Source organism: Dermacentor variabilis, unplaced genomic scaffold (genome assembly GCF_050947875.1).
Source record: "Dermacentor variabilis isolate Ectoservices unplaced genomic scaffold, ASM5094787v1 scaffold_17, whole genome shotgun sequence".
NCBI lineage: Eukaryota > Metazoa > Arthropoda > Arachnida > Ixodida > Ixodidae > Dermacentor > Dermacentor variabilis.
In genome coordinates this window covers 3,756,689-3,771,130 of record NW_027460335.1, presented here as the reverse complement: position 1 = coordinate 3,771,130, position 14,442 = coordinate 3,756,689, and the positions used below count along the sequence as shown (strand labels likewise).

General features: G+C 43.5%; 1 protein-coding gene across 1 annotated transcript in view; it reads right to left on the bottom strand.

Annotated features, from left to right (window-relative positions):
* LOC142568175 (uncharacterized) overlaps nucleotides 1–14,442 on the bottom strand; it is a 337,975-nt gene that overhangs the window by 115,572 nt on the left and 207,961 nt on the right. The window contains exon 2 of the mRNA XM_075678235.1: nucleotides 2,357–2,474. Coding sequence (XP_075534350.1) covers nucleotides 2,357–2,474 — 118 coding nt within the window. The remainder of the gene's footprint in view (nucleotides 1–2,356; nucleotides 2,475–14,442) is intronic.

Sequence of the window (14,442 nt, the reverse complement as noted above, 5' to 3'; positions counted from 1 at the left end):
TGCTTATGGCGCCTAACTCATACCAACAGCGTTTTGAGGTCAGGTAGGGGTTTTTGATCTAGAATTAGATTTTGAAAAGTGTCGGGTCTGGACAATACTTGTGAACGGGAATTAGAAGCTCGGAAATGTCTTTTTGCAAGAGGCTCTCATTAGAATATATTAGTGCAAGTTGAATACGCAATGGAATCTTATGGTTAGCTAGGAAATAAATTATTTATGAAGATATATTATTTCTCTTCAACTGGAGAAATAAAACACTACTTCATGCCTAGCTTTAAACCACCGAAGCGGGCCCTCTCAACATATTTTTTTGTTAATTGTTATAGACTGAAACTAACCTACGTCTCCTCCCTTATGAAATATCTAGAATTCGTAACGCCCATTGTGCTAGCCAAAGTGCCGCCGACGAAGAAAAAGAGATTGAAAGGCAGTGGGGGCGTGCACGTGGGCTTGACAGCCGCTGACGCAATTTTGAATACTGTAACAATGTAGTGACTGTTCGGAGCTACTAAGCCCAAGTCACGGGTTAACATCCCGGCCACGGTCGCTGCACTACGATGGGGTCAAATGGAAATGCGCTCGTGTACTGAGATTCAGGTGCACGCTAAAGAACCCCAGGAGGTGAAAATTATTCACGAGTGCCCCGTTACGGCATTCCTTGTAATCTCATAGTATCTTTTGGCACGTAAGGAACCACAATCTACGAGGCGATTAAATTTAAGTATTACAGAATTAAAAAAAATTGGTTGTGGCAGATGTTGTAATTGTAGCCGTTGATCTGGATTACTCGAAGCGGCGGACATTACTTGCACGGGAAATTTAAACGCATAATCAACTAATTTACGAAATTGCCCTAATTAACCTCCTAGTTAATTACTTTATGCCACATACTGAAGTTTACGATTTGTAGCTGGTGAGTTAGCAAGTCACATTCATTAGAATCAAATTCTGAGGATGGGAGGCGGTCTGAGATATTCGGTATCAAACTCGCGGTAAAAACGCACTGTTGTTCCACTTACTTCTTTAAAAGGCGCTCTTTTCTGCTTTGAAGCACGAAAGTAGGGGGAACGCCCATGTATTTCGTTGCACACTTTGGCAATGGACATCTCTAAATAGGTGTTATCTTGAGAATTTAATATAAGTGAATATGCTCCTTGAAAACTCACCTGCTAGAATTCATAGACTGCAATGTGTAGCATAAAGTAATTAATTAGGAAGTTAATTAGTGCATTTTCGACAATTAGACGAACATATATTTGGATTTATCGTGGAAGCAATGTCCACCTCGTTAAATATTCCAGCTCGAAGTAATGCAATTATGCTATCTGCTACAGGTGATTTTTTTAAAATTCTGTAAGTGTAGAAGTGACTACCTGGTGTAGTGACTATAGGATGGTTGGCAGAGGACAAATAACAGTAAGACTTTGTTGAAGAACAGTCAATGTTAAAAGGAAAGACACTGTGAACGTGATAATACTAGCCACTTGCTTAAGTACTTGTATTGCAAGTACTTAATACAAGTACTTCTACTAAGCAACTATCACGAGTAGTACTTGCGTTCCTAAAAATTAATCACGGCACACAGCCACAACAAGAAGAAAAATACATGGGCAGATTGTTAGACCACGCGATTTGTAGAAAAGATTGGTATAAGTTGATTAAAACATAAAAAATAAATGAGAAAAAAGGTCAGCAAAATGACGTGGCGTCTGGATGGAGATTTGAGACGACAGCTGACATAAGAAAAAACTCGGGTACACGACATAACCTACAGAAACGGCTGGGCACGTGTTACAAATATTTCTTGGTTCGAAGGACAGTTAAGATCACCAGTTCTAAACAAGTGCTGCTGCTTTATTGCGTCCATTGGTGTGCGCATTAGACAAATGAAATAGAAGAAAAATGATGGGAAAGCGCGACTCATAATGTCGCCCACTAGTTTAAAGAGATAATACTGTATCCGGCTGTATATAGCGACAATTCTTGAATTTTTATGTGCACATTGATATGGGTGACTCATACAAATTCTGTATACTATCTAGTTACATTACGTATGCCTTGCTATCAACGTCAATATATTTCAACTACACACTTCATTTTGTTCCTGGACTTTCTGGCGGTGGGGGTGTTATACGAAAATGGCGTACGCATATGCATATGGAAGGTCATGCATCGGTCATGCAAGGTCATGCGTAGGTTTTCTTAGCACTGAACAGGCAAGGGTAGTCGGAAACCGTATTGAGGGAGCGGTAGAGGGATGTAATTGGGCTGCAGTTGACCTGATTCGGCAGATAACGATCATGTGAAAGAAAGTGTGGCGAGTAACTAATCGACCCTGACTTCTCATGCGCCTTACCAACTGCATCGATGACGTCGGCGAGCAGCACTCCATCCGTGATGTCGCTCTGCAGGTCCTGGATGTAGCGCTTGTAGCGACTACGCTCCAGGTAGTGGTTTGCCCAGTCTGTGTAGATCTGCGTACAATGGAGAGAATGGATCTTAGATGAAGTCACATATGATATAACTATGATGCCGCCATGGCATACAAACATTTATAGAAGGTTACTGAAGTGACTAACTGCGCGTTAAGAAAGTAAAGAAAAATGCTTGTCTGTAGCAGTCTGAAGCTCAAGGTTTTGTGATTGTTCCAGAAGTGACAAAGGCACGCATTCTAAGTGAGCTCCTTCGCAAAGAAACGTTTTTCTTAGGCGTCTTGAAGCATCTTCGCGGACTATAAAACCTCATGCGGCGATCAATTAAATTGCTCATTCTATAAATTTAGAAATTAAATTCCACCATGCCAAATATTTGTGTAGTTAGACGCAGTTCACGCCGCCTCATAATAGTGATGAGAATGCTTACTTTGCAAAAAAATAGTGATACCATAACTTCGATGACCAACTACTTACGGAGTCTAAAAGCACAAAGAAAAAGTAGAAAACTAGTATTTTTATTAGTAATGTATTTTATTTGAGAAGTATCTTTATCGGCTATCAGGAATATCACCGAATGAAAACACCAGAGAACTTCGTGAGCTGAAGACCAAGGGACTTCGTAGCAGCCTCCACGATAACATATGCGTAAAACACTGACGAAAAAGAAAGAAAGCATCGGAAACAAAAAATTCATTGTAGGACTCGTTAGGTATTCAGGTCATGCATAAGCTTTACTTTCTTTATCTAAAAAAATGAGGATTTATTAAATATTTTGTTTTACTTCATAGGCGGACATGTATAGTTCGGGCTTCATGTGAACTGTGAAAAAAATATTCGAGCAAGGAAGAGAAAAAAAAAAAGAACTGCCGAGCTCATTAGACGCTCATCCATTACACCGCTTCCTGACTTGTTTTCCAGGAGAGAAAGTTTGACAGCTGTTCGACCCTACCGAACGAGTCCCTAATGAACATACTAGACGGTTACTACTCCAGGGACATGTCTACTTGGAATGCACAAAATATAACATGAACTAGACAACATAAGAGAAACATCATTTGTGCCTGCCTGGTACCTTGTAACTCCACACACAGTTACACAAAAAAGACATCTTGGGAGACTTACGTCAGCTTTTGGGAAAGCGCCAGTGTTCAGACACGGGATAATTGGAATGCTAATTAGAAATCAATCGGTCTACCTTAACTCAGCTTTTCCCTTCCAGAAACAAGAAATGAAAGAACGACAGAAATCCAGCCGGCAGCATGCAAGATGTTTCAGTGAAGTCGGAGTAATTCCTAAAGGCAGTATAAGTTTATATGTAGAGTCTATATTTTGATTTGGTGAGCCATTCTTTGCACCACCGGGATCTTCTGCGATAATCGACCAATAATTTTGCAATTACGAACTATTACAATGTTAAGTGTCATCCAGAACCAAGGCTATTATACAGATGTAATTACAATGTTAATCCAAACTGGGCGGTGGTTGAAGTGGTGGTAGAAGGAGAGCGGTAGCAAGTGAGCCTGGTCACGTGAACGACGTTGTTTCATGCTGAAGACGACACGGAGAGGCTGGCAGGGATGATCATAGACGTGCTGTCAATCACTTATCACGCCACGACGTATGGACCGGTGTTACGTGACAACAGCTTCTCGGAAAGCCCCACGTGACGTGTTGGCAACCAAATGAAGGCCAGTGAACCCAGATGAAAGTGCGCTTCCTGGTGACGGCGGTCATAAACCCGCCTCTGATCCTTTTGGGAGGCGTGGAACCGAGGGCGGGCGAGCTGGCGCGCGTGTTCAGTGGGCACATACGTAGTCACTGGCAGTAGGTGCAGTCGAAGGGAGCAATGCTTGCAGTGACAAGGCGGGCTCTCGGGCGTAGAAAACATAGTACGGTGACTAACCGGCTGTCTTATGCCGGGGTAAATTATAGGCCTATGCCACATGTCGTGAATGAAAACCACAGTCATGGCGGTCTGCCGCAACGTGCTTGGAGAGGATGTCATTGGCCCTCTGCTTGAGACGCTCAGCGAGAACGTTTGTCTCAGGATCGCATGAAGTACTGAAATTGTGCTTGGTCGAGCACGAGCTGAGGATGTTGTCGATGACCGAAGAGAGGAAGTTACGACCACAGTTGAGTGAGAAATTGGTGTGGAACAACGTGTACTATGGTAACGTTGTTGTGGAGAAATTGTATGACGTCAGCAGAATAACTTGTCGGGAGCACTCGTGTCATTGTTTGCTGCGCTAAGCAATTATTTCATTGAACATACCTCATTGCAGAGTTAGAGACATACTGCTGCAGACATATTGTTCCCGAAGATATTCTGAGACTAGCACTATAGTAAGGAGATATGCCCCTACAACATGCCACGAAAATTTTCTTAAAAAACGTCCTTTTGTTGAATTAACGATGCAGCTGAATTCTATCGACTGGAAGAAGTGATTGAAAGCGTTCGTTGTTTACGCGAATTGCCAGAAATTGGTGAGCTTGAAAAAAAAATTGAAGTCGAAAGTTTAGAAATTCGTAAGTCAGCCTGAAAAATGGATATCGCAGTTTTGTAAAGCTCATTTGTTATACATTATCAAAAGTACACATTTAAAAGATTATTTTACCCGCCGTGGTTGCTCAGTCGCTAAGGTGTTGGGCTTCTGAGCACGAGGTCGCGGGATCGAGTCCCGGCCAAGGCGGCCGCATTTCGATGGGGGCGAAATGCGAAAACACCCGTGTACTTAGATTTAGGTGCACGTTAAAGATCCCAGGTGGTCCAAATTTCCGGAGTCCTCCACTACGGCGTGCCTCATAATCAGAAAGTGGTTTTGGCACGTAAAACCCCATAATTTAACATTTGAAAGATTAGTTGACAGCTTACGGGACCATAATGAAGTGTTTAAGACGGTCTCGGAAAAGTCGTAGGTGCATAGAAATGAGTGGTGTATTTCACGGTGATGTATAATACAAGAACTTTGTGGGCTTTAGTTATCTATGTAAGTGTACTTTCCATAATTCTAATATTATTGATTGTTCCTGAGTTAAATGGATTCGGATATGATGCTTCAGTATTGTTCCATTGTGCAGTTTTCAACAATTTTGGTAACACAATTGACGGCCTATATAAACAGAAAAATGATTTGTGTAGGCGACAGATTTTAAAGTTTTCTTTTCGAAGCAACAATTTCATCACGAACGGTGCTGTGTATGCCGAGTAGGACGGTGTCCCCCTTTCCTGTGTATTTAAATAAAAGCTGCTGAGATAACGCTCCTTCTCAAGCGGTTTGTATTCCAAGGAGGGCATGGGTTGAGCTCCTTCGTCCGCTACACATAACGTGACCTGCATGGTGGTGCTATTAGTAGCGACCCATTTTTTTATTGTGAAAGGCATGAGACAACAGCTGTACTCACAGCTGTGATAAAACCAGCCTGAAATTATGAAAATTGTGCTTTTATTTTATTCACTTAAAGTACGATTTACTTAAGAAGCGCGAGCAGCGGCAATAGATAACCAAACATGCAGGCTAATTACAACTGCGAAAGATTGCTGGAAGGAGGAGCCTCAGTTCCACTACCTTTCGAGCATGCTTTCTCGCACGTGCCATTGCTGCGTTCAGAAATAAAATATTTCGCATCGGTAATCTCACAAACACATAGCTCGCATATACTGAGGCAAGTCGTGCATAATAACGACTCTGCATACGCATCACTTTAAGCAGCAAACACTTCACGTGAAGCATAAAACTAACCTCCGAAGCTACGTCACAGTTATTCGTGCAAACATAGGATATGTGATATTGCTGAAATATATTTATGAAAAGTTCATCTACAAAACAGAAAATCTTCTTAAGATCAAACAGTTCAAGAATAAAAAATCAGAAGCCTAAAGAGATCCCGATTCTTGAAGCTGTGATAAGGTCATTAAGGCAACGGATCGTGTTTTTTCTGATGACTATGCGGACCAAGATTCTTATGTTATTGGCCTCATGTCCGCATGTTTCAGGTGCTAAGGTTACGTTTCTTCATTGAAGCCCTGCTCGTATAAAACCCTAAAGTAGCATGCAAATATTGGAAAGAAGGTTGCTGCCGTCTTTCACAGACTATATGATAGCGCATTCTGAAGTTCAAATTAGCATAAATTTTGTGCAGTCATTTGAAACTATGGCAGGAATTGTCAGCATGAGCGATAATCTTCACATAAAATTTCTTCGTTTACTTTTCCTTGACGTTTCGTCGCACGGAATATCGACTTTCTACTACAAAAGCTGAATTTGACTTAGTAAAACGCAATATATTGAATATATTGCGCAGTGTTTATGTGCAATAGCAAAGTAATGGTTTTATTATATCTAGCAATTCTAACTTCTTAATCTTCTCAAAACAGATAGTTCCGAAGGAATACAACCATTAACTTCAAAATCAATTACAATGTGGTTAATTTTGACAGTTCATGTAACTTTAACAGCAATCGTGCTAGTACACGCACACACACACACACACACACACACACACACACACACACACACACACACACACACACACACACACACACACACACACGCACACGCACACGCACACACACACACACACACACACACACAACGCAACATTTGCTTGATTTCGTTCTCCCGCTTCTGAGATCTCCATTCTTATGATTCAGTAGCACTGAATTATAAGTTAACAACGTTATTAAGAGAGCAGGAACGTAACCATGCTTTATCAGAAGGGCCAATTACAAAGAGTTCACAACCAACTCCCTAAACAAAGGATACTCATGCACCACCGAGACAGCTATGGACCCTACACAGGTTATACGACAGCTCTTGCGCCGCGAGAAAGGAAACAACGTGAAAAGGGGGGGGGGGGGGGGACGGCGTTGTGATGAATGACGGAAAATTCTCTGTTATTATTCGCTCAGTTCGAGCGAGCATAACGCTTCCTGCAAACGTAGATCTTTCTAAGTCTTTCTCGAAAGGAAAAGACAAGTGGAGAGGAAGAGTTATTAACAGTAAAAAAAAGAGTACAAGGCTGAGATTGTTGTTGCGTGCGCACGTGCATAGCCCGGAGAAAGCCGGTGGGCACAGAGCGCCCCGCCCGATAAGCCGACGAGGAACTGCAAATCCTAGAAATAGAGTGGACGGTGCTGGAAACAGCATGGAAACGATGAACACCAAAATGCGGCCCTTAAACTACGTAATACCACCGAGTATCAGGTGCTTGTCTCCAGGAAAGAACCAAAGAAGAATCCGGCGTTGTTTGCCTTCTAAGCTGGGAGTAACGCGCGGTGGACTGACAGAGAAAAATTGGCGCGAGGGGTAACTTGAAAAATGAGGAAAGCGCGCACGGTGTGTAGGAAAATTAAAAAGAAAAAGCCCACTGAGGGAACCGAGCTGTAGTCGTCACGTATGCAGCGGAGTGCCTAAACAGTCGATCCGTCCGTTGGGAGTTCCGAAGTTTCGAGGGTCGAGTGCTCCACGTGTGAAGTACGAAGCGCCCTCAAAAGAAGAGTCTTGCCATGCCTTCGTCAACATTAGCACTTGACATTTCGGCGAAGTTTTATCCGTCGTCACGCTCCTCTTAACGGAACATTTCTTTTACCATTTCTATCTAGCACGCATGTATATAGCGTAGGTGTTTAGGGAAATAGATTTGGCAGGGACTTCCCAGAATGACTTCATCGTCAAGATTGTCGTTCATTTAGGTAGACAACAACGATCAGTGCCGTGTTGTCACACAAGCGACCAAACAACACATTAAGGAAGACTAAGAAATCAAGCTAGACATTGCGGTTTGCGTTGCTTAGCGTAAGGCAAGACGAAGCCTGCTACTGTGGTTGGAGATGTCTTACTCGATTCCACAAGAGTGAATGCGTCTTCAGGGCACAAGCACTGAAATGTTTACGCTTGAATAAAGATTATTATTTTTTATTGTGGCGTCTACCCCATTAATTTTTCGAAAGGTAAGATAGTCGAAAGCGTCCGAGTAAGTACTGCCAGCGAATCGGGACTCCTAATGAAATAGTACTGCATCTGTTACTTTGTATGATAGACATCGTTAGCTTGTGAATTGATACTCAAGACATACATACTTTACCATATGGCAGGCGTGGTGGTTGCTGTCCGTAAGCTTACCATGCATTGCTCATTTAAGGCGTATCGATAATACGCAGTTATATATTTAAATTGATGGCAGGGGCTTTGTTATCTTCCAATATTGTTTCGTCCTGCTAAGCTCACTTCTATTATTGAGGTGCGCGAAGTTGTCCGTCAATATATCTTCTCGGAATGAGCCTGTTTTGCATTTGTGGAATTGTACTTTTTTATTGAATGTGTGTGTAGGAGAGGTTAGCATCAAGGGTGATGCCTGCTACTACTTTCTTAGGAAAACGGCACGTATCACAGATAGCCGGTTTGAGCAAACACACAAACAAGAAAGAATATTATAATTGTGACTGATGCTGCAATTATGTATTTGTTCATTTATTTCAACCTTGTGTCTTGAAAACGTGGTTTAGGTTAGACACAGGGACTTCGGGGGGTAATAAATTTTGAACCACTGCAATATGATGCTTCCCTCGCCCATCGTACTTTATTGACTTGTGTTACGTACCCCTTCAGCAAATTACTAATCTTTATTGACTTATTGAAAAAATTGAAACAAATCAAATGTCCGTTCTTATGAATTATGCTACCAATTCTGTCGCCTATAAATGAGCTACATATTTGGACATTTATGTTGGCAGATACAGTAAAGAGAAATAAACAAGCAATAAGTTAACAAACCAGTTCAATTACGCACTCAACGGCTGCACACTTTTCTCCTTACAGCAACGAACAAGTTTACGATCTCCTCGAAGGACGAGTATCGAAATAATCAAATAAGTTGTGCATAATGCTTTAGCACAATCCTAGTACACGAAAAACAAACATTTATATCTACTGCATTAGGAGTAGTCTTAGGGAATTGCTCAGGTCCTCCCAGTGGACAGGAAACGTATAACACAAAATACACTGTCGAAAAACCAATAATGCTTTGCGCCTGATATTTCAAGGTAAACCCAATTTTTAGTTTTCTCCAGCTTTCAATACCCGGTCAATGTAAGCTCTATGCAGGAAAAAAAGGAAGGAAGGAAGGCTGCACTTCCGCATTTAACTTTTCTCACCTAACTCGACACAGGAAAGAAAGAGTACAGCGTTTTAACCAGAAGGTCACCATTGTGAGTAGAGCACCGGAAATTTTATATATAAAGAAACGCATAGCGGAGTAAATCGGCGCTGGAAAAATAAAAATAAAAAAGAAAGAAAGAAATAGAAGATATAAAACAGGACAAATCCTAAAGCGACAGGGTAAGGGGTGATTTCTGGAGCAGACGACATGTACGTGGCCGACATTCGCAATGGCCGCAGACGACGCTTGGGGGGTCAGGAACAGACGACATTTAGACGGCAACCACGGCGATGGCACCGAGCGAAGTGCACGGTGTATATGGAAGAGGAGGCCATGAAGTCCGCTCTTTCAACGGCGACCCCTAAACGACCACTTTGAGGGGGAATAGGAAATGGCCCTCCGGCCCCCTGTGTCGTCTGGACGTTCTCCCATCTCTTCGTGAATTCCCAGCTTGCCTCTGCGCTTCCCGTTCTCGTTTGCTCTTCGCGTTTATAGAAGCACGACTATATCGACGTCTTGCTTCGGTATATATGGACTATTTGGTGCCGACCTTCATAGAATAAAACGAACAATAGAGCCTGAGGCGAAGCGTGCAATGGTCTATTTCAAAGGCTGACGGTTTGGTCAGAAGGGCGCCATCGCCTTCCTTAAAGCGCTGTGTAAATCGATTCGCACGCACGTTATGTGGTGGCAAAGGGCAGAAAAGACATACAACTGCGCAAAGTACGAACTCGAACGCGAACTCAAATGAACAATGCGCGCCCTTGGCAAAGACATTGCGTCGCAGGTTATGAGAGCAGTGAAACTGACTCTAATCGAAATGGCAGCCCTATCGCATGTGCTGCTCACCCTAAAGTATCGCTGCCGGGTACACTCCATTACGAGAAAACACAAAGCACGTGACCACGCCTAAGAATTCTTATCTCCATCCGGCGCGTCAGCATGACTCAAGCTCGTATCATACAGGAAACGGGAAAGCACTGAGGTTTTCTGTTGACTTACGCGCACTATTTTCATTGTAACGTCATTTACCGATATTCCCTTGCTCGACGATTCTGTGCCGTCACCTAGCGATACTGCAGCTCGACAGTTGCGCAAGTTGCAGGTACGTTTTCGCTAAGGATTAGCCCAAACCAATACTTCACTGCAATGAGAGGCCGGTGTTATGTCCCCATCAAGCCAATAATGGAAAAAGGAATCGTTACTCCGGTTCTTCTAGTATCATAGCGCCAACCTAATGAATGATATGCAACGTAAATAACTAAATAACGCCTGATTAGTACTGATAACCTATCAAGAGGTGCAGTGTCAAGGCAATTTCAATTTATTAGGTTGCCGTTTGCTTCTTGTAAAAAAAAAGGACTATAAATGTCACCTAGAATCAAGGTTGACATTTGGATAAGTTGGTAAGGGCTTATAACAAGAAGGTACCGCCAAGACAACAACGATGGAGAAGAAGAAAAAAGGCACAGGGATAATTTGGCACCCGAAATGACGGAAATATTCGTTATTCAGAAAGCTCGTGGAACCTCCATTAGTGTGCCTTCACTGGCTTTATGGCGAATATACAAAAATTTTCTGCAGGCGTAATGAGACCTGCCTGAGTAATGGGATCATTCCTTTAAGCCTTTTGACGCCTCTGCTGTGTGCCACTTTTGTTTCCCTTTGGTATTGGTCTTTTCTTTTCTATTTTCTTCACCTGTAAGAACTGGCTTTTGTTCAGTTTTGACGACTGCGAAGCTGGTTCTGCTTGCTTTTATGCCCCTGTTGGTTGGAGTAAACTATTTGTTGCGAGTAAGTTCTTGGGGTATCCATTCTTCCCCTCATTTTCTTGTTGCTTTCGCGGTTCGACAACGTCTGCCGCCGAGGCAAGCATTGAAATCGATGTAGCTGCAGAGTATTTATTCTGGGCTGCTGAGCACAAGGTCGCAGGCTCGAATCCGGGCCTCGGCGGCCGCATTTCGATGGGGGCGAAATGCGAAAACACCCGTGTGCTTAGATTTAGGTGCACGTTAAAGAACCCCAGGTGGTCGAAATTACCGGAGTCCTCCACTACGGCATGCCTCATAATCAGAAAGTGGTTTTGGCACGTAAATCCCCATAATTTAATTTAGTATTTGGTCTAACGCCAGAAATGACGAACGTCTGTGTATGTGTAGTGATCAATATCTTCGTTTATCAAAGAAAGCAGTGGACACCGATAGCAAATAAATAACAGCATAATGAAACCATGCGCGGGTCCTTTAGCTCTCTCTCTCCCCCCTGCCCTCTCTCCTCATTCCATGTAGCTCAACACAGGCACCCATCGCGCACGCGAAATCTGAATGCGTATTATACGTTGCTTCAAAAGAGTGAATTCGTTGCACTTTCTCTCTCCTTTATAGAACACCGCAGCCGAGACGATTTCGTCATGCCTACGCAGTGTCTTGCAAAAAATGTGAGCCAATATGAAGTTAACACCTACAAATGAAGCCTAACTCAATGCCCTTGCGTTTTGTCAATACGAAGTAAAGCCGCAAAAAGAGTAATCTGAGAAATACAACGGAATACGCGAATCAACTATTATTTTGCTTTCGCCTTCTGCGCTCCCAACTTTCTCGTCAGAACTCTGGCATTTCCACAATGGCACAAAGCGAGGAAGAAGAAGACCGTATGATGAGTGCGACGCGTGCATTAGGTAAAACGGTGGGAGCCGGGCCACCGAGCTATAAGCTTCATGACAGAAGCGTGCGCTACCTTATACGGACTGCTTCCTCTTCCAGACGATCGTCAGCCTCCTCACTGACGCGACTTTTCGTCGCCAGTGCAGATGCGAAGGCAACGCGAAAAAATACACACACAGAGAGAAAGCGCGAACAATGTAAGAGACAGACGATCCCGTCTTACGGCCCTAAGCCAGCCACTCCGCGTCGACACACGTCGACACGAGCCCCGGATATGGAAGCCGCGACATCTGAAAGGACGTGGCCGTGACAAACCCCGGGTAGGTGGTTCCGGATCTACACACGGCGAAGAACTGCGGCGAAGGAAGGAGAGACCGCGGCGTGGGGGTTGCTGCACGACACGACCATAAAGCTTACCGCGTCTATGGCTCCGGCCGCGCATCTCTCTTCATTTGAAAAGGACGCCGCCGCCGAGACTCAAGCTCGGGCTTTTCTGGCGAGAGCCGCATTCCCCGGAAATTGGGTGCAGCAACTGAGTTTGGTCGGCGACGACGGCGGGGACGACTACGAGAGGCAGTGAGCTCGAGCTACCCGCTGAGGCGGCTGGAGGGTTGCGACGTTCAGTGGCTATGTCGTTCACGTTCCCGAAGCTGCCGCAAAGGTCGTCTTCTTAAGAGCGTCCGAATGACAAGAATGCGGTACACACTGTTGAGGTGTTAAGTAAAGCCAGGTCAAACGTAGTGGCCTTCAGTCGGGTCGTCCTCGCATGAGCCCAGGTAGCTTTGCACGATACCTTTCTGATGCTTTCAGCACATAATTTGGACATATAAGAAGAATAAGTCTTACATCATGAATGTCTACGCTAGCTTGACGCTTCAGCAAATCAACGTTTTTCTTGGGCTTATATTTCGTGCTAGATTCATTGACATCTATTCATTCTCCAACCCATTATCTTGCTGGGACGATCAACCACCTGGAATTTATTTACATGACGACGAAAACAACAGCTTTACTGCTTTACAAGTCAGCCCTTCCGCTTATCCATGTGGTTGACTTCCTACGCCTTCAACGGTAACTCCACACGTTGCAATAAGGATGTTTTTAGACGTATAACGGCGTGGCAGAAGTTAAAAGAAATAGCGTCATATGCTGCTTGGATCCCCCTTGTTTTAAGTTATAATCTCGTCATGGCACAGAAAATTAATATTGCTTCTTTTCAGAATAGGGGTCATACCTCGATCCAATGCCGGGCATCTTTGACAGTGTGATACGCAAAAAACATGCAAACAAATTGAGCAGTGATATTAATGAAGAGGTTCCATTCAGCCATTTTGACTTTGCTGGTGTCGCCCAGCCGGCTTTTCACGTTTTCACGTTAAATTGTTACTAGTGAAACTGCGCTACCCGCTGTGGTTACTTAGCGACTGTGGTGTTGGGCTGCTAATCACGAGGTCGCGTGATCGAATCCCTGTCACGGCGGCCGCATTCCGATGGGGGCGAAATGCGAAAACACCCGTGTAGCTACATTTAGGTGCACGTTAATGAACCCCAGGTGGTCCAAACTATTCAGGAGTCTTCTACTACGGCGTGCCTCATTATGAAATCGTGGTTTTGCATGTAAAACCCCATAATTTAATTTTAATTTTAATGCGATTTCGCTCTTGGCGGGGCAGTAAGGACACCAAGTTGTCATATGTAATTTACGCCTCTTTCTGCATTGATCACATTTCTTAATGACTCGGCTAGAGCGACAGTATAGCCTTTAAAGCTGATATAAGCAAAGCGACATTACAACATTTCTTTTCTTTTTGATTCCACATGTTTTGAAGAAATGGTGGCGAAGACGCTACAGGGCCCTCTATGCAGCATTAAAAATAAAAATGCACATTTGCTCACCAAGTGAGACATCTCTAGCTGGTGTTGCTTTTGCTGCTGAGTTGTTATAAGAGTGTTGGTTATCTTACGGTGATAGAATTGCGATATACTTCTGAAGAAACGAACCTTCGATGTCATTGTCCCCCATCACGTACCTTTGTTCTTAAGAATAGGCAAGATAACAAAATTAAGAAAAGGAAGGAAAGCGCTACTTTTTAGTGAACTTTCTTATGTTTACTATGTTGAGTACAATACTGCACAAATTGCATACGGGGTGGCACAATGCTCAGTAGGACTTAACGTTTCGCTGA